General features: G+C 38.4%; 1 protein-coding gene across 1 annotated transcript; it reads left to right on the forward strand.

The window, feature by feature from the left end:
* Positions 1–1,032: 1,032 nt before the first annotated feature.
* Positions 1,033–23,347, forward strand: ndufs4 (NADH:ubiquinone oxidoreductase subunit S4). Its single transcript, XM_017452544.3, has 5 exons — positions 1,033–1,245; positions 6,905–6,980; positions 20,604–20,776; positions 22,860–22,933; positions 23,137–23,347. Exons 1-5 carry the CDS (start codon positions 1,046–1,048, stop codon positions 23,238–23,240), a joined length of 627 nt encoding a protein of 208 aa, XP_017308033.1. The 5' UTR covers positions 1,033–1,045; the 3' UTR covers positions 23,241–23,347.
* Positions 23,348–24,100: the final 753 nt, after the last annotated feature.

Raw genomic sequence — 24,100 nt, forward strand, 5'->3', positions numbered from 1 at the left:
AGGAGATGTAGTATGCTAAAGAATTAATCAGAAGTAGCGTATCATGTAAATAAGCATTAATTACCCTTAGATAGAATTTGGTTTGCTGTTTAGCCAATTATGTTACTGGAATCGATGCTAGTTTAACCTGGTATTATCTGCTGAAAACAATTAATTATTAATGCCAGTTAATTTGAGCAAAATTATTGAAACTTTCCTCACCATGCTTTTTCAAATTACATGGAGTTCATGATTTCTTGGGAGGCAAAGGAGAAATCTCATTTACTACGACTCTTTGCATACTTCAGGATATTTAAACATTTTACTGAGTTCCACACTGCAGAGCAGTGACTTATATATCTTCAAATGCTCACAGATAGCTATAGCGCTATCTACATTGTATATCATGACATGGTCACAGCAGATGATGAATTGTCACCATTCTTGAGTTTTTTGTTTGTTTGTTTGTTTGTTTTACATCGATGATCTTGATTGGATGCTTTAAATCAAATTGTAAATAAAATGTGTGGGAGCCCTTTTGATTGATTTGTAGTGTACAGTCATTGGCTGGATGAGAAAAGACAATTTACATTGAAGGTCTATATAGAAATGTAAGGAGTAATAAAAAGTACAATGTTTCTCTTGAAAATATAATGAAGTAAGAGTACAAGCATTCAATTTCATGTAAAGTATAAATATCCAAAATAACACATAGTAACAAAGTACAATTACTCAAGTATTTTCCACCCTTTGGTCTTTAAATTGCCTACATTAGACATCAGACAACTATAGAAAACCTCAGAGCTGTGATTTTTAAATTTCTCCCTGCTCTAACACACCATTCCTTAAGCAACTGAATGACTGGAGATACAGTTAATGATCTGAAAGAGACGTGTTAGAGCAGGTAAAAGAGTTTTCCCTCTGATCAGACACACCTGACTCCTCTAATGATTTGTCTGATGCTGCTTTAATTTCTTAACAAGTGAAATGTGGTGTGTTTGTTTGATCATGAAAAACACCACCTCTAAGAGTACAACTCTATAATGACATTATTTACTAGGATAACATGCGGTTTGGGTTTGTTCTGTCGTTTGGAAGAGTATGGTGTTTACTTCAGGTTAAAGAAATCGCGTTTGTTAGATTTTTGGCCTCAATGGGACGCCGTAGAGTTGTGTCCGGAGCCGTCAACATGGCGTCCTCAATGTCACTCCTGTCTGGTTTGAGCCGAATTTGTTTTCGCCATTCAATCATAAAAACACCACTAAGGTAATAACAAGCGCTTTGACTTATTGTATGATGTATGTATTTTGTGTAGGTGTTATTGAACTTGTCAAATAGTTTGAGGAAAACATATTTAGCAAAACACCAGGCTACTGTTAGCATTATTCGCTGCTTCATTGTGCATTATGGCTCATTTTTAAACACATTTATTTTTTTACATGTAGTTAGATTATTCAAACTGTCCAATTGCTTATTTAGCATGATTAGTATTTGAGCCTGTTAGGGTTAATTAGATCAATAGCTCCCTAACTCTGTTCTGACTAGCAAAACAAGCTAGCAAGCTAAAAAAAAAAAAAAAAAAAAAGCCTTTCAAGAACAGTGAAAAGGTTACACTAAACACACAGCTCATATCGTAAATACAACATAAAGCGAAAGAATTTAGCCTCTTCGAGTAAAACAGAGACATAAAACTGATTTAGGAGCAGCTTTTCTGCTGTAATACATAGTATACAGTGTGATTGGTCTCAGTGTTGCCAGATCTTTTCAGGGAAAAGTAGCTAATGCATGCTCGAAAAGACACCAGATTCCGTCAGAAGCTAATTTGCATATTAGTTGAACCGTTATGATCATTTGCATATCAAAATGTCTTAGATGAAAAAGGGATGACAGTTGGTTTGACTTTTTATTTATTTATTGGAATAGTAGATAATAAATTATTACTCATCATTAAGCAGTTGTCATCATCATATTTGGTCATGACACCACAAACAAACTATTTATGAATTTAATAAGTATTTCATTTTTTAAAAAAAATCTACATTCTCTCAAGCATGCAAACAATATTAAACAGAGTTAGTAATTAGTCGATAGATACACAAAGGTGACATTTATGGATTAAATAACTTGATTTTATTGTGATGGGTCATTGGAAGCATTGGCGAGCAGTGATGATGATAATGAGTCTTTATTGATCACATATACATATGCACAGTGTAATTCTATTCTTTGCATACCCCAGCATGTCAGGAAGCTGGGGTCAGAGTGCAGGGTCAGCCATGATACAGTGGAGCAGAGAGGGTTAAGGGCCTTGCTCAAGGGCCCAACAGTGGCAGCTTGGCAGTGCTGGGGCTCGAACCCAGAGCCTTAACCGCTAAACCACCACCGCCCCCTGATAACTGTGATTGGTCATTGGAAACATTGGTGAGCAGGGATTGGTCATTGGAAACATTGGCTCATGCAAGTGGAACTCAGAACACAGAAGGGAACCCATCCTCATCTGGGTAACAACAGATAGTGTGAAAGTAAAGGAAAGTTCATTATGGCTTTTATATGAAGTCTGTTTTGTTTAACTAGGCCACTCTTCACCAAAGGAGACCTAAGTGCAAAATTGCATGTGGTAATTGCAGTCCTAAGGCCATAGCAGCAACCGTAGTCCCAGCATACACAGTGAGAATGTCCATGTGGAATTGAGGTACAAAATTATTTCATGGTACTTCAAGCTGTACCATCGTAAGCAATCTCCAGGCTGTAGCCTCCAGTTGATGAGGGCTCCATTCAGAGGTAGGGGATCAGGCAGGGCCGGAGTGCAGTAAAATCATGTGTGGCTCGACAGAGGGAGAGAGGTAAAGAGAAGGAGAGATTATATAACCACACCAAGATCAATTACTGCTGCACATGACGAAAGGGAGAGTCCATCCAGAGATGCTGTGTAATCGGAAAGATTACTTCTAGCTGCATGTTGTCCTTTACACAATCCTCAACTTTATTAAGCTTTTGGCTTCACTCTGGCTTTGCTGAAACATACAGCTGTGTATCATCAGCGTAACAGTGGAAGCTAATTCCATGTTTACGAATAATTTGACCCAGGGATAGCATATATAATGTAAAAAGCAGTGGGCCTAAAACAGAACCTTGTGGAACACCAAATTTAACCTTGGTATGCATGGAGAAGTCTCCAGTTACATCTATGAACTGATAACGATCGGTCAAATAAGACATGAGCCAGGAGAGGACCGTTCCCTTAATGCCAACGACATTTTCTAGTCTATAAAGGAGAAAAGTTTGACCTATAGTACCAAAGCTGCACTAAGGTCAAGTAATACAAGCAATGAGACACAACCCTGATCAGAGGCCAGTAGTAGGTCATTTACTACTTTAACTCACGCTTTCTCTGTGCTATGATGAGGTCTAAACCCAGACTGATGCATTTCATGAATGAAATGTTCCTATGTAAGTACGAGCATAGCTGCTGTGCTTCAACCTTTTCTAATATCTTGGAGAAAACGGGGAGATTTGATATTGGTCTATAGCTGGACAGTTGAGAGGGGTCAAGGTCAGGGTTTGTAATCAGGGGTTTGTTAACCGCTAGTTTAATTGATTTTGGTACATAACCAGTGCTAAGGGAAGAACTGATTATTTTTAGATGGGGTTCAATTACTCCAGGAATAATGTTTAAAGAAGCATGTAGATAAGGGATCTAGTATACAAGTTGATGATTTCGCTGAAGAGCTAATGAAGCTAGTTCGGTCTCTCTAAGGGGAGTAAAACATTCTAAACTTTGATCAGATATTGCTATATTATCATCTACAGGGTTAGTTATAAAACTGTCTGGTTTTAGTTTAAGAGCCTGAATTTCATTTCTGATATTTTCAACTTTACCAATGAAAAAAATCCTGAAATCTTCGTTGCTATGTAATAATTGTGATTGTGTGCCTGTTTCTGTCGTGGTTTTATTCCCAGTTGATTTTACTACCTTGTTGAATAGAAATCTCTCATTATTTTTGTTATCTTCTATTAAGGTGGAGAGAGAGACTTTTCTAGCATCACTAGAGATTGTCTATAGTTCAGTAGGCTCTCCTTCCATGCTGTTTGAAATACTACCAGTTTGGTTTGACACCATTTACGTTCTAATTGTCATGTGGTCTGTTTTAAGGTACGCGTTTGTTCGTTAAACCAGATGGCTAGTTTTTTCTCTCTAATTATTTTTATTTTGAGTGAAGCCACTCTATCTAGCGTGTAGCGGAGTGTTGAGTCTAACCATTCAGTTGCATGATCGAGTTCTTTGGGGTCAGACGGTGATCCAAATCTAAATTGATGTCTCTGGGAGATTATTGATGAAACTCGTGGCGAGGCACAAATATTATGATCAATACGCAATTTAAACAAGATTAGATAATGAACTGAGACAACTTCAGACTGTGGAAGTGTTACTATATTTTCTATATTTAATCTGTATGTTAGTATCAGGTCAAGAGTGTGACCACCATTATGAGTAGGTCCTATTACACTTTGATTGACCCCTACTGAATCTAAAATGGACACAACCGCTGTTCTCAGAGGGTCAAAATGAATATTAAAATCACCAAAGATTAATGCTTTTTCTAGAGAAGCAATCAGATTTGAGAGAAAATCTGCAAATTCACTAAGGAATTCAGTATATGGCCCTGGGGGTCTATAAATAATAATTAGCGGAATTTACTTATTTTTTGTGCCTATGTATGTTATACTGGTATAAAGAACTTCAAAAGGGTTAAATGTAAGACTAGGTTTTTGTGTGACGCCTGGATTATGACTATAGCTGAGTGCAACACCTCCTCCTCTGCCAGTCAGACGGGGCTGATGTATATAACTGGTATCCAGGAGGACTAGCTTCATTTAGAACTATGTACTCATTTGGTTTAATCCAAGTTTCAGTTAAACACATTATGTTAAATTCCCGATCAGTAATGATTTCTTTACCAATAAGTGCCTTAGACGTCAGAGATCTAATATTTAATAGTCCTAGCTTCAGATCTCAAAGTTGGAAGCAGAAAAAATGGGCAAGTGTAAGTATCTGAGTGACTCTGACAAGGGCCAAATTGTGATGGCTAGACGACTGGGTCAAAGCGTCTCCAAAACAGCAGGTCTTGTGGGGTGTTCCTGGTATGCAGTGGTTAGTACCTACCAAAAGTGGTCCAAGGAAGGACAACCGACGAACTGGCAACAGCGTCATGGGCGCCAAGGCTAACTGATGCACGTGGGCAGTGAAGGCTAGTACGGAAGCTCTTCTGGTCTGATCCCACAAATTGATGAAAAAGTTCACGCTGGCCATGATAGAAAGGTGTCAGGACACGCAGTGCATTGCAGCTTTCTGCGTATTGGGCTGCGTAGCAATAGATCGGTCAGAGTGCCCCTGCTGACCCCTATCCACTGCCGAAAGCACCTACAATGGGCACGTGACCATCAAAACTGGACTATGGAGCAATCTAAGAAGGTGACCTAGTCTGATGAATCATGTTTTCTTTTACATCATGTGGTTGGCCGGGTGTGTGTGTGTGTGTGGGAAAAGGTGCAGCAGGATGCACTATGGGAAGAAGGCAAGCTGGCGGAGGCAGTGAGATTCTCTGGACAATGTTCTGCTGGGAAACCCTGAGTAAATTAGATAATGCGTCCTGCCACACTGCAAAAATAGGGTGTTGATTCTGCCTGCAAATTCCACAGATATCAATCTGATCGAGCATCTGTGGGATGTTTTGGACGAACAAGTCCGATCCGTGGAGGCCCCACTTCGCAACTTATAGGACTTAAAGGATCTGCTGCTAACGTCTTGGTGCCAGATACCACAGCAGACACACAATATTAGGCAGGTGGTTTTAATGTTATGGCTGATTGGTGTACACTATATAATGTAGCTACAGTGAGCTCCAGAATTATTAGCACCCTTGTTAAAGACTGGTGTAACTGTAATAATGAATTTGTGGTTGGTATAATCTCTGGGAAAGATTATTTTGGATTTTTTTTAAGTTCGATAAGGTTTTTCTTAGAATAAGCATACATTGTGAGATTTACTTTGTGAGCTCATGGACAAATTATACTAATTATCCACACAGGCATTTTTGTAAAATTATTATTTTTAAGTCAAAGATGCCAGTAATTCTGCAGTTGATTGTACTGTAGTCCTGTATTTGTTGTTGTGAAATGAAGTCACTGATACTGCAGCTGGCCAATGGCAATGAAAGAACAATACCCGTGAATATTTTAGCAAAGTACAATTAGAAAAAGCTTTTTTTTTTTTTTTTTTTTTAATAAATCCAGGTTTAAATTTTTTAAATGACATTTTTAAAGAATTTCTTTTGATGTGTGCATCTACGCCTTGTCAATTTCTTTGCATTGGCTAACCAATCACAATCGCACCTGCTTGCTTGGAGGGACGCAGAAAAAGAAATTGAGTATCTGCGCTCCAAAGAACGTTGAACAATTATCAATGCAATATTGAGTTTGAGTCGAGTTTTCAGAAAGTTCGCAAAATGCCACATAGCTGCCTTACTAAACCAAATAATGGAAGCTTGCATGTTTCCACTGCCAGAAAGTTCTCTGTCTGCCAGGGGAGATGTGAAAAAGGTCACTGAGGCTTTCCCTGGCATTTGCTTCTGTTCGTGACAAACTGGCTACCGCACGTTTTTCTCATGCTGCTGTTCTCGGGAGACTCTTGCTCCAAAACACTCCCGGTGGTAACTGTGGGTCGGTGAGCTGACATAAAGTGCCGTCTGTTGCTAACTGGCTAATGGGAGCGTGCCAGGAAACCAGCAGACAGAAGTAATAGGAGCGATTCAGCATGCGCTTCCCTCTCCCTATTCTGCCACAGCATTGTGGTCGCCTTTGTTTACTTTAGTGATTATTCTTCATTTCAGTCTCATTTTCCCCTCTCAAACTTCCTGTCTTGCAGGTCAGTTAGCACATCAGGATGTCTGGCGCAGAATCAAGGGCAAGAGTCGCAGCTCATCACAGTGGATGAGAAACTGGTAAGAGTGAACATGCTGTGCTTAGTGTTAATGATTTGTTGACAGGGGAGTTGATTCAGCTCGGTTTTCATTTCATGTCGAGTTTATTTAAAACAAATGTATATAGGCAAGACATGTCGAAATAGAAATATCAAATCTCAACAGAAAAGTTCACTGTTTTTGTGCACTCATGTCCACTGCATTGAACGTTAAACGCGTTTTAAACTTAATGACTTTGCTGAGCTCCACCCCGTTGGCACAATCATGTCATGTATCAGGAAAACTTGTTTCCTGCTCTATATGTCAAGTTCTGTTGCATATGGCATACTTGTCAATTGTCTTAACAAACCTTATAAACCACTCTTAAAGTGGAAACACATTTAACCATGTTGTAAATCAGGGGTTTCTAGTGAGAAGTTTTACATATTCATTCCTATATTCAATTAGAAGGATTTTAAAGAGGAATTTCACTAAATGTTGACAATTGTTGGATTTCATAACAAATAACAAAAAAGCATATTTCTAGATCAGTCTTCTTGGTTAAACAATAATGAAATAATTTTACAATTAAATATTCTGTTAAAGCCTTTGTCTTGAGAGGGTCTTCACCATGAAATAAATATTTCAATTCGAACATCATTCAAAGACTAACAAATGTACATTTTTGAAAAAGTTCCAATATTTAAAAAAAATAAAACAAAACCTGTAATGTCTTAAATTAAGCCAATTCAAGTCAAGTGGGTTTTATTGTCACTCCTTTATACAGCTTGTATACATTGGAGCGAAATGTCGTTTCTCTAGGACCATGGTGCAACACAGTACGGTACGCAAGACGACACAATTACACAACAGTGTGAGACGAGTTACTCGAAAAGATTCACCTTTTTAACATGAACACATCCACGTTCATGCCAACTTTCCTTTACCATGTTAGGGCTGTTTTCCCCATTTCCCTGTTTTTACTTCAATAGATATAAAATATAAGCTTATGTCAAAATTTATTTTGAGAACGGGTATGTGTGTAAAAAATGGGGACTAGTGGCAAAATTTGTGTGCATATAGTAATATGCAAATATGCAAAGTTACAGTAATTAATGCATGCAGAAGTAGAAACTACTCAGGTATGTTAAACAAAAAATTTGGGATTTTCTGATGAATGAAATTTGACTTCTCTGTCAAGAAAATTGTCCCTTTATAAATAAGCAAATAAAAAGGTGCTGTGTCTTTAAATGTCTGATATGAATTTTAAAAAAGGCAGTCATTTTGGATTGATGATTTTATAAAACAGCTAACATCAGTTAGATCCAGGTTCAGAATCTGCCTTTTTGACTAAATAAAGATTGGCCTGCCTTTCTGTGGGTCATTTAGCACATCAGTAAATGAGGAAATGCTACAGATCTTCACTCACAAAGCTTTTACAACAGAATATTGGCATGAGGTCATGAGGTTTAAGAAGCACAGCTTACCTGGTCTCACCTTTAACACACGACATGCAAGTTCTTGCCTGATTTAATAATAGTGTCTTATTATTATTTCTTTTTTTTTTCTCCGTGATATTTGTCTAACCTTTTATCACTGTTTATGTCTGAGTGGTGTATTAGAAAAAAAGTATTACATGTTAAAAGATAAACAAACTTTACTTTTCTTTGGAATTTTTTCATGTTTTAAGGTAGTACCAACCTGGACGTTTTGTAAGATTAAATAAAGGCTTTGGATAATAAACTGGATAATAGCATTTATTTAATGTTTTACTTAATTGAAAAAAATCCAAAATTGCCTTCAGTGATGCTTATTAAATGAAGACAAAAAAGATGCAGAACAACAACATCATAATAATAATAATAATAATAATAATAATAATAATAGATGATAATAATAATAATAATAATAATAATAATAATAAAAAAAAAGCAGATAATAATAAAGTTGCCAAGAAGCCAATTCAAAGCATGTGAATTAAAACACACTTATAAATCAACAAAATCTTGTAGTATTTTGAATAAATGAAGCAGTATAGTGAAATATGTACATTTGCAAATGCCCCATGGTACACTATTTGTAATTTTTATTTATTTATTTTTATAATTTGCTGTCACTGTGTACCTGCATACAGTACTTTTGTAAAGTAATTTGAAAGCCTTGACAGGAAAGTGTACAGAAACCTTACTGAACAGTCTTAAAATGCTGTTTATTGATTTCTTTATCATTTGACTAACTGAGGAAAATGACCCTTCTGTAGTGGGTATTTGGGTGGGTGCACACTGTGTCTCTTATCGTGTCTCAGGCTGCCAGGATGAGGGCTCTCACTTCAAGCTTGGGGCCGCTCCGATTTAAAGCCGATTAAGGGTTCCCGAAAAGAATGGAGTGAAAAGAGAAAGCAGCTGGGGGGGGTGATCAGACGAGACAGACAGTAGCGGCTTCGTCTGGTAGGAAAAGGCCTCCTTTTTCCTGTCGGCCGCTGAGGTTTCATACTTATTGTAGTGAAGATGGAGTGAATAACGTCGCTCTCAGACATGTGCATGGTGCACGTTGAGGTTTCCTGACACATCCAAAAACCATCAGAAAACACTATTGTTCCATTATTGTATCAACAGGCAAAATGCAACTTAAAAAAAATAAATAATCAAGTATTACAATGATGCAGAAGTTACTGAGCTGAAATATGTAACTCTACATAAACTATATTCCTGGATGTAAAGGTGTCAATTGTGTAATTTGCTCACATAAGTTTAGTTGGGGTTATGTGGCACCATTACATTTCATGGTTTTGTGTTTTCCACTTGACTGTTACAGTAGCATGTTTCAAACCGAGTCATTTAGCCCAGGTCATGAGTGACAAAGATTGTGTAGTGCGTTACACATCATTGGCCGGCTATGAAAAAGTTGATTAAACATAGGAAGTATGTGTATTTTTACTTTGACAATCTCTATAAGAGTGAAGGGTTGCAATATTCTGTGTGTTTTACACAAAGATCTTGTTGTATGGCTCATTACATTTTGAGATCTAGTTCAGTATGACTAATAATATAAAATCTATGCTAGTTTAACCCTTATGGACGATACGGCAAAAATATATCGCAAAATTTTTCATGAATTTTCATGATTCACTTTATATCACAACTTATTTTGCTGAGGGTTTATTAACAAAGAATTAACAATAGCCACATACAGATTTTTGTCCAGCATTTAAAAAAAAAAAAAAAAAAAAAAGTTACATTTTCATGAAAAAGGTAGGGAAAGTGAAACAATAATCTTTTTTAATGTCACGTCAGTTACTTGTTACAGTTTGTAACAAAGGACTATAAAAGCACCAAAAACCTGATGATGATAGATAAAGTGTATTATATTAATAATAAAAATCCATGAGGCATTCTGTTATTGGAAATGAATCAATGTTGGAATGGTGTGATGAGGTGGAGACTTCCAAAAATGCTAAATAACCATCTCTTCACAGAAAACATCATCTTATCACCAATTTCACAGATTTGCACATAAACCATTTAGTGGAGTGTCCACTATACAAGCCCCTGTGAAATTTGTTACTGCTGAAATGTTAACACGTTTGAATGAGTGCGTTTAATATAAACCTGTGATTTGCCTTGCAGCTACTGAACCGCTGTCAGAGCTGCTGTTATAGAAAATGAATCAACACCTCCTGACAAATCAGAGTCAAGGAGCATTGCGGTTTCCCTTAGACGTATTTCCACGGCCTTTGTCTTACAAGAGATTGTAAACAGAGTTATCAACATCTTAGAACTTGAGCCGCTATCTGCAGCCTTTTCAAAGAAATGTAACTAGACTTCATGTCCTTGTCTGACCAAAGATATGAAAGTGGAATTTCACAACAGAACGACGTGTAAAACCAACGCCATGCGGTCATGTGAAAGTGCTTGCAAATGGTGCGCTTTTTGAGCAGTCGAAACGTGTGGCATATCAAATGATGGCAATTAAAGGCCTGCGTGATTGTGGCTGAGTCCTGGCACTCTCTCGCTTTGGTGCCTGCCCTGGCTTGCTTTTGTTCATAATTACTGTTTGATTAAGCATGCTGAGCTGTGAGATAAACCGCATGGCTGGCCACCGATACGCAGCTTTACACGGAATGTCTGATCAGTTAACAGTATGCACCTAAAGTCCCAAAGCAAGTTTCATCACATGCTTTCTGTCTGAGTAAGTAGATTTCTGTACCGCTGGAAGGAAAAATAAATAAATAAATAAATAAGGCCTCTGACTTTTGACTGGAAATGACAGTTTGCTGCATGCTCTCTGAGAAAATAAAATACTAAACAGGGGTTTAAGGTACAAATACACATCACTGGACTGATCGCTTCAAGAGTATACCTTTTGTAGCTTTAGTGTAGTGTTCACCAACCCGCTTTCCTGCAGGATTAATCTCCAACCAAAATCTAACACACCGGTTTTTGTTGATTTAAGAACTTCTTAAGGCAATGATTAGATGGTTTGATGGGCACGATTATGGTTGGAGCTAGTCTGAAGGTAGATGTCCATGAACAGGATGGTGACCACTGATTTAGAGGAATATAAGTATAGAGGAACATCATAAAGACCACTCTGGGTACATTTAATGTCTCTTTGTGTACCTTGAGGTGCAAAACATCATATACAGTATAAACCAGTCCTACATCCAGTGTGCTGTTTGTCACTTTCTAGTGTCAGCAATGTCATCATGCTCCTTTGCTGAAAGTGTAGTGCGTGATTGCTTTGTCTGCATCAGTATGCCTAAATGCAATATATTGGAAATGCTCATTTAGAGCTGGGGTGTTAAACATGTGGCACGATAAAAGGTTGTAAGCCGGCCCATGAATTTAGAATCTGTGTTAGAATTGAAAGCTTGGAAATAAGAGCTAATCTGTTATTCCATTCAGGGGGAAAAATTGCTCAATAAACTCTACTGACACAATTTTCTAATAAGTAATTCTTCATTAGCAAGCTAGAAAGCTATCTGACATTGTAACTGTTATTTGTACCTTTTGGATCATTTAAATGTGTTAAATTATGAGAGAGAGAAGTTGTTGATGTTGGTTTATGTAAGTGAGGTTTTTTTTGGCTTGACATTGGATTAAGTGTAATATGTGCCATTAGCTAGAGTGATGATTTAAAGTACAGTGCAGCGTCATCATTTTCTTTGGATATTCCAGCTTGTTAATAAGCTGGGGTCAAAGTGTCACTGGAGTAGAGAGGTTTAAGGGCCCATCAGTTTGTACTTGAACTTTTAATCAGAAGCCTGAACCACTGAACCACTACTTCCCCATGAGTGATATTTGTGCAAAGACCAGCCGCACAGGTTGTGAATTGACTGACCACTTAATTGAGCTACAGATTCTTGATTTTACACTGATTAATCTGTGGTAAAGCTCCAGTTATACTGGATCATAAACAAACCGATTCTCGACCAGATCTTAAAGTAAACTTGAAATCTGTAGAGCCTCGAAAAATAAGCATGTATTTCTTATTGAGACAAACAAGGAAGACTAGATGCTGCTTTGTGCCAGCTGTCTGATTGGGATGCAGTGATTGTCCTGTCTGCTTGTCTCATTAACTGAACAATTCCCCTTTGCGACCGTCAGTGTGTTTGTGCCAGTCCCCCAGACAAAGTTTGTTCATTATCTCAATGTAGGTTTCATTGTTGCCTTGCGCTCTTTCGAGACCCTAGAGAGCTTGAATCAGCGAAGTAACTTTCTGCAGTTTAAATCAGAAAGTCGCATTGCATAACCATGAAGCATGTTAAGTTTAAACATCAACAGGAAGTAGGGTTTTTTTCTTCTTTCTTGCTGTTGAACCTACTTGCTCTCCAAGCACCTATGGATAAAAAGGACTAATAACCCAGACATGAGATCTGCTGCCAGAGCTAGTGATTTGTCCAGCCCTTTCATAGATTTAAAAAGATTCAGGAACATGCTTTATATTGATCTTTTTGGCTGTCTTGAGTCACTCAAATAGAACGAACATGTGGAGATCTAATCTGGACAAAAATGAGAGAATTCGATATCGCAGAGGTGTCTGTGGATTTAACGGCATCAGGTTCATCAGTATGAATTCTGTCAGAAATGTCAGAGAAAATCCAGCCTGTAAAGCAGACTACACTGACCTGTCCTCCCCGCTCTCCCTACACAACACACACGAACACTCACACACACATCTCAAGTGTCTGTTTTGTCTAAGTCGTTCCTCCTACCAGGTGCTCGCGTGAAAATTTCAAGGCTGGACAACTAGGTCAAATGATATGTCTCTTTGAAGAGGACCTTACAAGAGGCTTTGTGCATTAACCGTTAAATAGTATTTCATTTACTTGGCACTCAAGAGAAAGTAACCATTAAAGCACCCTTCAGTGCGTGTCACCTTTGTGTGGCCTAGGAACGAAACTTACTTCAACGTGCTGCTCCGTTCTTTTGTTCTGTTTAAAAATATTATATATCGGTCTTGTTTATGTCACTTTTAAATAGTGTAGCTAATGAAAAATTCAGGCGGTAACGGTACAACTATGTCATGGTGTGTTTCGTTTTCAAAACAATGTAGAAAAATAGTTTGTGTGTATCCTGTTTTTAAACGTATCTAGCATATCGACTGGCCCTGTATGCTTGGAAATTATTTTACAGCATGATATTATATACACGTATACAGTGGGGTCCTAAAGTCTGAGATCACTCGTGAAAATGCTTCTATTTTGCATTTTTTTTTTTCCCCCAGTTGAATGCAACAATTTTCATTACAAACTTGCATGAAAAGTAGAGTCTTTGACATATTTACATGAATTTCAGAGTTTTTAGTATTTGGTATGTCCTCTTTTTGATTTAATGACAGTGTGTACTCGAACCTTATGATCCAATTTAGATCAAATCCATCGGCATGTCGTCTGAACATGCGCTTCAGTAGAAGAGATTAGGCATGAGGAAAATCTGACCTTTTGTACAAAGTAGTTAACATGGTCAATATCATAAATTTGCTTGCATTTGAGGAGGAGGCTAGAAACAGTGCACTTGAATATTACATATTGAAGATATTGAACATTTTTTCTTTTTTTGTTGTTGTAAATATTTCAAAATTCTAAACCTGTCTTATGTATTTTTACAGTCAGTTTGCTGTTTGTGGGTCAGTGATGGCTAAAGTTTTCATAATTCAAAAAGTACAGCTGATTATTCGCTTTAATATTCACGAATATTTCTCAAAAAGCGGTGTTTGTGCTGTTTCATAGCTTTTAAACATGTTAAGCGGGCATTTCCATATTACAGCCTTTTGTGTGAATAGGATATTATTATTATTTTTTTTTTCTCTCTCTTCCCGCTTATACGAGACAAACCACATGTAGGTACTGAAATTACACGTTTTGCCCAGATCTGTTTGCTCAGGAAAAAATCGGTATGCAAAGACGTTAAATTATTCTTCTCTTGCACGTTTGGAACGTTTGCAGATGCACACATGCTTAATGTCATCATGCCTGCACAAACTTTTTTTTTGTGCATGTGTTCAGGTTTCATTCCCCTCATGGGTACTTTTTCAGCTCAACAACCTCGACAGAAGTCGAAAGTTCATCAGAATTGCTTACTTGTTGTTTCTGTAGGTTTTTATTAGGGGTGTCTGAGTAAAAGCCCGGTTCCCTCTGTCCCTCTGTCATATGGGATGTTTTCGCATTAGTACAGGATCTGATTTCCTGATTTGAGTTGTGTATGTCCTGATTTCCGATGAAGTCGTTTCTAATTTCTGAAACGCACACTATGCTGTTAGTTTTGATTTAGAAACTGTCTGTTACACTACATTTAGTTTCTTTCATAAGTATCGTTACACCTAATGCTCTTAAACAAGTTCCTTACTTCCTAGTTAAGTACTTCTGCACCCCCGTGTCAGTTTTGTTTGTCAGCTACTGAGCTTTGTTTAGTTCTTTCGAGCCTGTTTGCTGGTGAACATGCCTGTAATTGACGATTCGCATTCTCGCACATCCGTCATTATCACCGTCAGCCGAAAGCTGCGATGCTCCTGGCGTGTGAGGTCATTTTCATGCTCTTTGCTAAATATTGACGTACACATATGGTGCCATTTTGCCACATAATGTCGCAGTGAATGTGTTCTCTTCCAAAAAGTGCAAACAAACCAGATGGCTTGCGAGTGACACTTAAAAAGGAGCTCTGTTTCAACAAGACACGCCAAGCTTTTTCCATGGACGTTGCCTCCAAACAAACAGGTGGCATGTGGCTAATAGCATGCGGAAATGCCTCTTCCCACACACACACACACAGTCTGCCCCACCCAGACTGCTCAGTGTAACGTGAGAATAGATTTGACCCTCAGTGCCAACTGCACCTTCCTTTCACTCACACAAGTAGTACATGTTGTTTGTTTCTATTAGTGACCCCATACGTCCGACCTGTTATTAGCACAGTCCTCTCACTTCAAAGATGGCCAACCAGGACGTGTTGCGCAACAGCCGACGCAGACACGACTCTGCTGGTGAGGTTAAGAGGTCGGATTTTGCTTCCTTTTTGGAAGTCTAATGCTCGTTGACTTACCAATATATGACCTAGTGATGAAATCTGTCAACATGTCTGAGAGGTCAATCCCCATCCAATAACATCCTGATTGCATGGGTGCTGAAAGCTCACTTTTCAAGTGTGCACACAATGTGTGTGATTGTAAAGGCCTTACTTAATGTTTGATTTTGTGTTTCTTGTCATTTCTCTGCTTTTTATTTTTTTGGTTGTGTGTGTGCACCATTATAAACTCACTCTCAATGTAATTTCTGAGATTTAAGCAAATCTATCAAATGAACACAGGCCTCAGGGATGTTTACTCTGGTTAAATGAGCACAGCTTTTTAAAAGACTCGTTTGCACTTTTTTGGATGAGGACCCACCCCTAGATTAATAACAGGAAATGATTTCCCCCCCCAGGTGATGAACAAGGGCAAAGTGCTCATGTAATAGCCAGGTATTAATTCCACAGTCTGGCATGGGATAAAACAAATGCTTAAAGAACACACAGAAGATTTTCACTTACGTGCCAAGCTCAATGAGTTAGTGATAATTTATTCACTCCTCATTAGGAGTCTTCTGGTAAATTTCCAGTTTACTTTTTTTTTTTTTTTTTTTTTTTGTGCCAACAATGAAGGGTGTTCTTCATTTGAATTCTTTTTATTTTCCACGATTGCATTCTGCTCAAGGTGAATTTAACTTCTGAGATGTGGGTGTGTGTATGTGGGAATGCCAGTGGGGTGTATTCTACATCTAAGTTATGCGGAATCATTCATCTGAATGCTGATTAAATTACACCTGGGAAAGGCATGAAAGGTTCCACCTCTATCTGATGGGAATGACTTACTGTCTACGTTCTCATATGTTATTTTCGCCTCTACAGCCTCGCTCAGAACTTTGCCTCAGGTCGCCGCCACGTTGCGCTGCTTTACAAGTCCGATTCCCTCTCCGGTGCACATGAGTCTGGGATTGCCATCAGTGGTGTCCAGTCGTGCTGCTGCTTCTCCTGTGTGTGTGGTGCTCCAGAGAACTCGTCTCAAAGGCAGCTGTATAAACTGTACTTCACTAACTTCATGGGCAAGGGAGCTATTTACCTGAGTGTCGGGGACGACTGAAGCACCTCCACAGGGGGATTCCCACAGCAACCGAGCGTGTCCAAAACACAAAGTTCTTCTGAACTGCAAAACATATGCTTCACCAAATACCGTTTTGATGAGAGACAGCGTACCAGGCATGTTTAAGAGCAGTGTTTGAGTTATTTTTTGGCTGTTGGGAAGTTAAAGCACTAGTCTAACTTCGGTACATATTTCAAATGTTAGTCCTTTGGCAAGGAGAATGAGACCGGTGAAGTTGTAGTGCTTATTGGAAATTCCCAGTCTTATCATCTTCAGCCATGTACAGGAGGCATAATGAACAGTGTGTTTGACTTATTGGTGGAGTTACAATGTTTTTTTCCCCCCATAATGTTGCTGTGCCTTCATTCCTCTTTGCATATAAGTTTCATCAATATTTTGAAAACTCACTCTAAGTGACTCTCAAGTGGAGCAACAGAAAAGTGCTCCGACTTGGACATGATCAGGATAACATGAGTTTGAATCCTATCAGTGTCACAGGCGTTTGCAGCCAGGAGCTAGGGGAGCAGAACTGGCTGTTCTCTCTGGGTTTGAGGGATGGCATACTCTCTCTCCCCTGTCAATCACAATGAAACTAGCCAATCACAGGCATATTCAATTCAGTTTTATTTGTATAGCGCTTTTAACAATGGATATTGTCTCAACGCAGCTTTATAGAAATATATAAACACAGGATACAGATTTTAAATGCGTGAATTTAACCTTAATGAGCCCGACGGTGGCAAGGATAAACTCCCTACAGTGATGAGAGGATGAAACCTTGAGAGGAACCAGACTCAAAAGGCAACCCATCCTCATCTGGGTAAATGAGATCTTTTAGCTGTACTCATGTTTGAGCTGCATTCGTATGTGAGCTCATGTATGAGGAAGCGAGGGGACAGCGCTTTCCTCTAAGTGTGTTACGCTGCCCTGTGATGCAGCATGAGCAGCAGTTCAAAAAGATGCAGTCGACCGGTTTCATATATCTCAGTGCATCATATTACAGCCCAGGGTTTTGCAATCGTCGAAATAATAAAAAAAAAAGCTCCGCAATATTCTGAGGAGCGTGCAAGTTTTCAAAATGACCACAGATTATCTGCAGATTTGGGCCAGGACGTGTCATGTGATATCATCACAGCACGCATTCAAGTCCTCTTCGATTCATGTGTTTCGAATCACTGCAGAAGACCGTGCAAAACAATTTTGTGGAATTGCAATTTCGCCAATTCATGTAGTTTTTAGGGAAAGCAAACACGCAAAGTCGCAAATTTTCAAAAAAGACAGCATTTTTGGCCGCAGTGATCACCAAATAAAACCTCTGTGGAATCCTGTATGGACTTATAGCCATATGTTTCCTGCACCACTCCGTGACCTTCAGCATCGCAAGCTGAACTGTATCATTACGGTATATCATCATAATGGTGTAGTTTTGCCAGATAACATCATTACGAATGCTTTCTATCTTAAAAGTTTCTTAATACTTTAAAACAGGGCTTGTCAATTAGAGGACACCAAGTCCGCATGCAGACCCTGCAGAGTATCTCAGTGGATTGAAACGAGTACTGGAAAATACTTAGGAAGAATTTGTAGCAGAAGTTATAGCCATGTACTAATCATTAACGGTTACTGTTGTTGCCGTTCAGGGATGTTGGCTGTTTACCAAGACCTTTTGTAAACGAGGGATTTTATGTAGCTGGGTCATCACAAATCTTAGTTGAATACTCCTGCTTTAGAAGGATGACCGTTTAGTTTTAATGCTTGTACAGCCCTTTCTCAGAGCATCTTTACTCAGTCTAGACCTCCAGTAAGAGCTGGGCTGTACCTGACTTCAGGTGCCTTGTTTTTGCAGATTTCCTCATTTACACACGTGGTAGCTGACGTGCTTGTCTCCTCATCCTTCTCCTGACCGGCTTGCCCCTCTGCCTCGTTGTGAAAGGGCTCCCATGTGCTTTATTCGCAGAGGTGTCAGAAATATAGACACGCTTTTATGTGACGAACACTTTGCCAGCTTTCCTCCCCCGCACTTAAGCCTGGCATTCTGTCTGCATACCAGGGATTGTAGGGCTCCGTGAATAGTGTCAAACTTCATAGTTCTCATTTTGCTTCCTGTACATGGCTGGAGAAACGTGCAGCGTTTCCCCCTTTTGTGGTTCTTTTTTTTTTCTTTTCTTTTTTTTTTTTTTTTTTGCACACCGAATTTTTTGTTCCCGCTTTCTTTTTCCTAAGAAGCACCATATTTAAGCCACCGTCTCCTGCTTTGTGCACGGGCCATTGTGCGCTCGTCTGTTGCGAGGATCACCCTCCTAGTTTTTGTTGCCTTAATGTATGCAGGCATACACGTCTAGACTACACTTTTTTTTTTTTTTTTTTTTTTTTTTTTTAAACAGCAGGGGCAGTGAAGTGTGTTTTTCAACGTGCACCTTTATCTGAGTACAAGTTTGAGCGTTCAGAATGGGTGCCTTGTGCTGCGTGTTACTCTTCTCATCAGCACTTTATGTAAATATAAATGCTTACTCTATAGTCTGTCCTGTTAATTTCCATAGATCCTCACAGACCTCATAGCAATATTTGGCATGGCAGACCAACTGTTTGAAATTTTGGGTGTTTTTAGGTTTTACTTCTGTCTTTCTGTGGAGGAATCAATGTAACAAACTGTCATAATGTTTACTGTTACAGTTAGTAAACACTGAAATATGGTCATTGAGACACTGTTTGTGACACATTTGTTGCTTCCTTTATTATATTTACTTTTGTTATTATTATTATTATTATTATTATTATTATTATTATAAGCCCAAATGCCAGAAAGTTAGAAAGTTGTTATCAGAAAGACAACAATAAAAACATTTTTATTCTTAAAAGCAATTAGCCTTACTCGATGTGCAGTAAAAATGAAACGATGTAACCTTGTTGATGTTACTGATGACTGAATGAATGTGGCCTTTTGCTACTGTATTTGGCCATTCAGTCTGTCTAAATGTTATGCGAGAACTCGCTACACACCAATTTACGAGTGTGTCTTTGTCCACAGTCCATGCTAAAACGCCGCTTTTACAGTGAACCGACGGGCAGATGACAGACGCTGATCAAAATTTGATTCTTTGAAGTTGTAATGGCCATTGAAATGTGTGAAGGAGAACTGAAAGGGGAGCTGCTTCTGAGGCTTGGAACCTTGGGTGGCTACTGGTAGCATGCTGTGTGTGTGTGTGTGTGTTTGTGTGTTTGTGTGTGTGTGTGTGTGTGTGTGTGTGTGTGTGTGTGGGGCGCGCGCACTGACTAATTTCTCGAAAACTCTGCTCACAATCTTTCAGCAGAATCCTGTTACTCATAAACATGGTCAGGTGAAGACTGCTTTCTGAACAAAGTGTACTCATTACTGATTGAAAGGAGCTGATTTTTTTATATCGACTCCAAACAAAATATATATATAATTTTTTTTAAATCAGTGTCCACAAACCACCAGTCATAAAATTGTATTAAATGACAAATGGTTTGATTTATTATTATTGTGAAAAAAAAAATTCATAAAGAATGTAATTTGTTTAGTTTCAGAATTGTTGTTGTTTTTGCTTGCTAGGAAGTGTTTTCTCTTCACACCTTAAAACCCAGGTTCCTGGCCTGTGACTGAAGCCCTGTGGTGGAAAGAAAAAAAAAAAATCACAATAGACCGTCTCGCAGCATTTCAAGTGTGAGAAATTAGCTTGTCTAGACAAAGTGCGCGTCTACATTCAAAAGGAAATATTTGGGCTTTTATGCCCTTTAGGTGTAAGTGTGTGAGGCCTGCCAAGCTCTTTAATGCTGCTGCTTTTTTTCTGCCCTTCTTGGCTGCCTACCATGAGCTCAAAATTTCATTTCACCAAACATAGACTATGGGATATTTTCCCAATCATGTTTACCTTCTAAAGAGTATCTGAACAAATTATGCTTTATAAAATCTCTGTTTCTCTCTCTCTCTCTCTCTCTCTCTCTCTCTCTCTCTCTCTCTCTCTCTCTCTCTCTCTCTCTCTCTCTCTCTCTTCCTCTTTCTTTTTCTTTATTTATTTGTTCATTCAGGACATCACAGCAATAACTGGTGTTCCAGAAGAGCACATCAAGACTCGGAAAGTGCGCATCTTTGTGTCCGCTCGCACTGCCATGCAGTCAGGCGTCCAGAACACCAAGAAGTGGAAGATGGATTTTGATACACGTGAGCGATGGGAGAATTCTCTGATGGGCTGGGCCTCTACGTAAGTCCATATCTCATGTTTAACATCCAGTTCACTCTTCATAAGTTTAGTACTTGAGGTTATTGGATGAAAACTGGATTAAAAAAATGGATAAAACGTTTGAAAAAATTTATTTGTTTGTACTTTTTTTTTTTTTTTTTTTTTTTTTTTTTTTTTTGTATAATACATACCACTTCTATACCTGTGCATACAGTTGAGTGTGAAAGTTTGCACACAGAATATTTTGTGTATTCAGTATCACAGATGTCCCTTCATTATCACCAATAACATGAATAATGCAAGTTAAGATAATATTAGTGATATAAATATTCTCTCTAATAACCAGCATGTCCATGTTTTACCTTTATACCCCAGTCCAACCCTCTTCATGTGCTCAGAACAGAATACTTTTTATGGGTTTTTTTCAGCTGTAATTAGGGCTGCACAATTAATCGAATATTGATCTCGATTACGATTGTGACTGCCCACGATTACATCAGCGTGATTGACTGCGATATTGACGTTTAAAGTTCATCTTCCGGTCATAGAAAACTCCGCTGCATCTCAAATCAGGCGCTTCCTACACTTGCAGCCAATCACCATAGAGCGGCACAGTGATGACGTCATCTTGTATGTCAAAACCTGGAAAATTCGGTTCCATCGTCCCCAAGTGAATGGGTTATTTGAATGGGATTTTGGTAAAAACCCTGAAATAAGGTCTGTGGTGAACATAAGCTCAAAATATTTTCACGTTTCATTCTATGACATAAAATACACCAGTAATACCCTACCCGTGTTTTTTTTGTTTTGTTTAGTTTTTTTTTGGGGGGGGGGGGGGGGGGAGGCGGTTGTTAACATGTTGCTAAATGGCACTACAGACGTTTTCGGAGACATTAAACGTCATCACGCCGAACAGGTAATGTCTTTGCAGATAACTTGTTCAGGTATGCTGTGCCCACCCACCCCAAAAAAAAAAAAAAAAAAAAAAACACACAAAAAAAAGTGGATGATCCACAGAGTAAATCTGTATTATGGAAAATGTTTAAAATGAAGTTTGGAAAAGTTCTCTGAAGCTCAGTGATGGTGACGTTGAAGTCGAGCGACCGTGGTGTGGTTCATTTATAGCATACGGTCAGCTGTTTATTCCTGGAGATTGTATTTAGACTTCAAACTTCATAAAAGTTGTGTTCATTTGTGAAAATTATCTTGATGGACAAAACGTGTTAGTATTGTAAACTTTTGTTGATCACAGAGATTATTTTTTGCAATAATCCAAAAGTCTATGTGAAAATCCTATTGTGTTTTTGTCGAGGGAACCGGTGTGGTGATAACTTCTGGGTTCCGGTACAAAATGACGTCGTCCCTGCGTCACTGCTCTACTGGGTGACTTGTCTGCGTCTCTCCTCCTGTAAACACCGTTATTGACTTTTCGGCATTCGCCTGAATTGTTTTCATTTGGCTGCGTATTGTTATATTGGATCGCATATTTTCATTTGGTTGATGCCGTTTTTATTTTTACTTATCCTATATTTTGGGTACAATTTTATTTATATTTTGCTTCCACGAGGTGATGCACTTTAAGGATCAGTCTAATTTGATGCACTGATTTGTACATTAGCAGGAATGTAGCACAACATGGAGGTGAAATCAGCGGTCTGTTTATTTAAATGTGAAAGAGCAATAAAAATGTTGTCCCTAAAATCAATAAATAATCATGATAAATAATCGCGATCTCAATATTGATCAAAATAATCGTGATCTCAATATTGATCAATAATCGTGATCATCATTTTGGCCATAATCGTGCAGCCCTAGTTGTAGTATTCGTACTCCACCAGCAGAATCTTATTGTCATATCATTTATTACGGCTAGATGCCATGGCAAAAGTTCCATCAAATTGTCTTTTTGCCTTATGTTCTTGATTGTTGCCTAGCATGCACTCACATTTCAACTGAACTAATTTAAGTATAAATTACAAACTTTTACTCTTGACTGTATATATGTGCGCCTCTGTCTTATCCATGGGTTTTTCTTATCTTGGCCATGATTTTGGAAGTAAGGTTTATTTATCATCCAGTTGATTTTATTATTTATGTTCTTCAGGGCTGACCCTCTGTCCAACATGAACCTTACATTCAGCACTAAGGAGGATGCTATTGCTTTCGCTGAGAAGAATGGTAGGCGATCTCTCTCCTCTGTATCGTGAGTTTTAAATCCAAAAAAAAAAAAACTTTGAAGGAAAAAAATGTGTTGCTTGTAACTGTAGATTTGCTTTCATCCACAATCTGACCGCTCAAGCCAAACACTAATGAGCAGATTTCCAGTGCTATAATGTAAAATATACATGACCACTCCTTCACTGTTCTGTTTGTTTCTGCAGGATGGAGTTATGATATAACGGAGAAGAGAACACCCAAACCGAGAGTGAAGTCATACGGCGCAAACTTCTCCTGGGACAAAAGGACTCGGAGGTCCGGCAAATAGACGACCAGTCAGCTTGTTCAGATCTGTTTATGATCTGTGTTTCTGTGACAAATATTGTCAAATGTACATTTATAGAAATCTAATAAAGCATCCTGCAGTAATTCAGACTTGTCTTTTGAGTCATGCCTGTTAAAATTTATGAGCTGACTTTTCTTCTCCAAGCTTTACAAGGTACTGGCAAATAGGAAAGTCCTCTTTTTTTGACGTAACTGCTGACCCACACTGTAGACTTCACAAATGCTTTTTCTAATAACTGAAACTTACTAATTTGAATCCTGGGTTCCAAACCATTTCAGAGATTTATTACATTCTTCCTTTTGCTAATTTGAAACATCTTTAAACTTGTACACACTCAACTCTAGAAGCTTGTCAGTGAGCGGAAGAGGCTATACAGTGAATCGCATACAATTTACATGTTGAGCTTAAAGATATGTGGCTTTATTTTATTATGTATTTATTTATTTAAAGAAATTTTTTTCCCCCAAACATTCCTGTTCTCATTTGTCTTCATTAACTGCTTTATTTTGGGTTTGGTGGATCATCGTTTGTGAGCTGGGAATACACCCTGTGTCAGATTCACACACTGACACCTAGGTGCAATTTAATGTAGCCACGCACCTACTGCTTTGTTTTAAGAATGTGGGAGGAAACCGGTTTATCCATGAGGACTCAGGATGTGAACACTCCCTTGTGTTCCCCTGGTAGTGTTTCCAGTCTTAATTTTCCTTAACCTAGTGCAAAACACTGGTTTCATAACTTTTGGCACCTTCAGAAATAGCAGCTAGTGACTCTTTCCCTGAACAGAATCACAATATCCTGTTTTTTTTTTTTTTTTTTTCTTTTTCCCCCCTGTAATGAGC

This window comes from Ictalurus punctatus, chromosome 22 (assembly GCF_001660625.3).
Source record: "Ictalurus punctatus breed USDA103 chromosome 22, Coco_2.0, whole genome shotgun sequence".
NCBI lineage: Eukaryota > Metazoa > Chordata > Actinopteri > Siluriformes > Ictaluridae > Ictalurus > Ictalurus punctatus.

Coding starts and splice junctions, on each gene's coding strand:
- ndufs4 (XM_017452544.3), top strand. CDS start 1,046: ATGCGGTTTGGGTTTGTTCTGTCGTTTGGAAGAGTATGGTGTTTACTT. Junction 1,246..6,904: donor ATCATAAAAACACCACTAAG/GTAATAACAAGC, acceptor CCTGTCTTGCAG/GTCAGTTAGCACATCAGGAT. Junction 20,777..22,859: donor CTGATGGGCTGGGCCTCTAC/GTAAGTCCATAT, acceptor TATGTTCTTCAG/GGCTGACCCTCTGTCCAACA.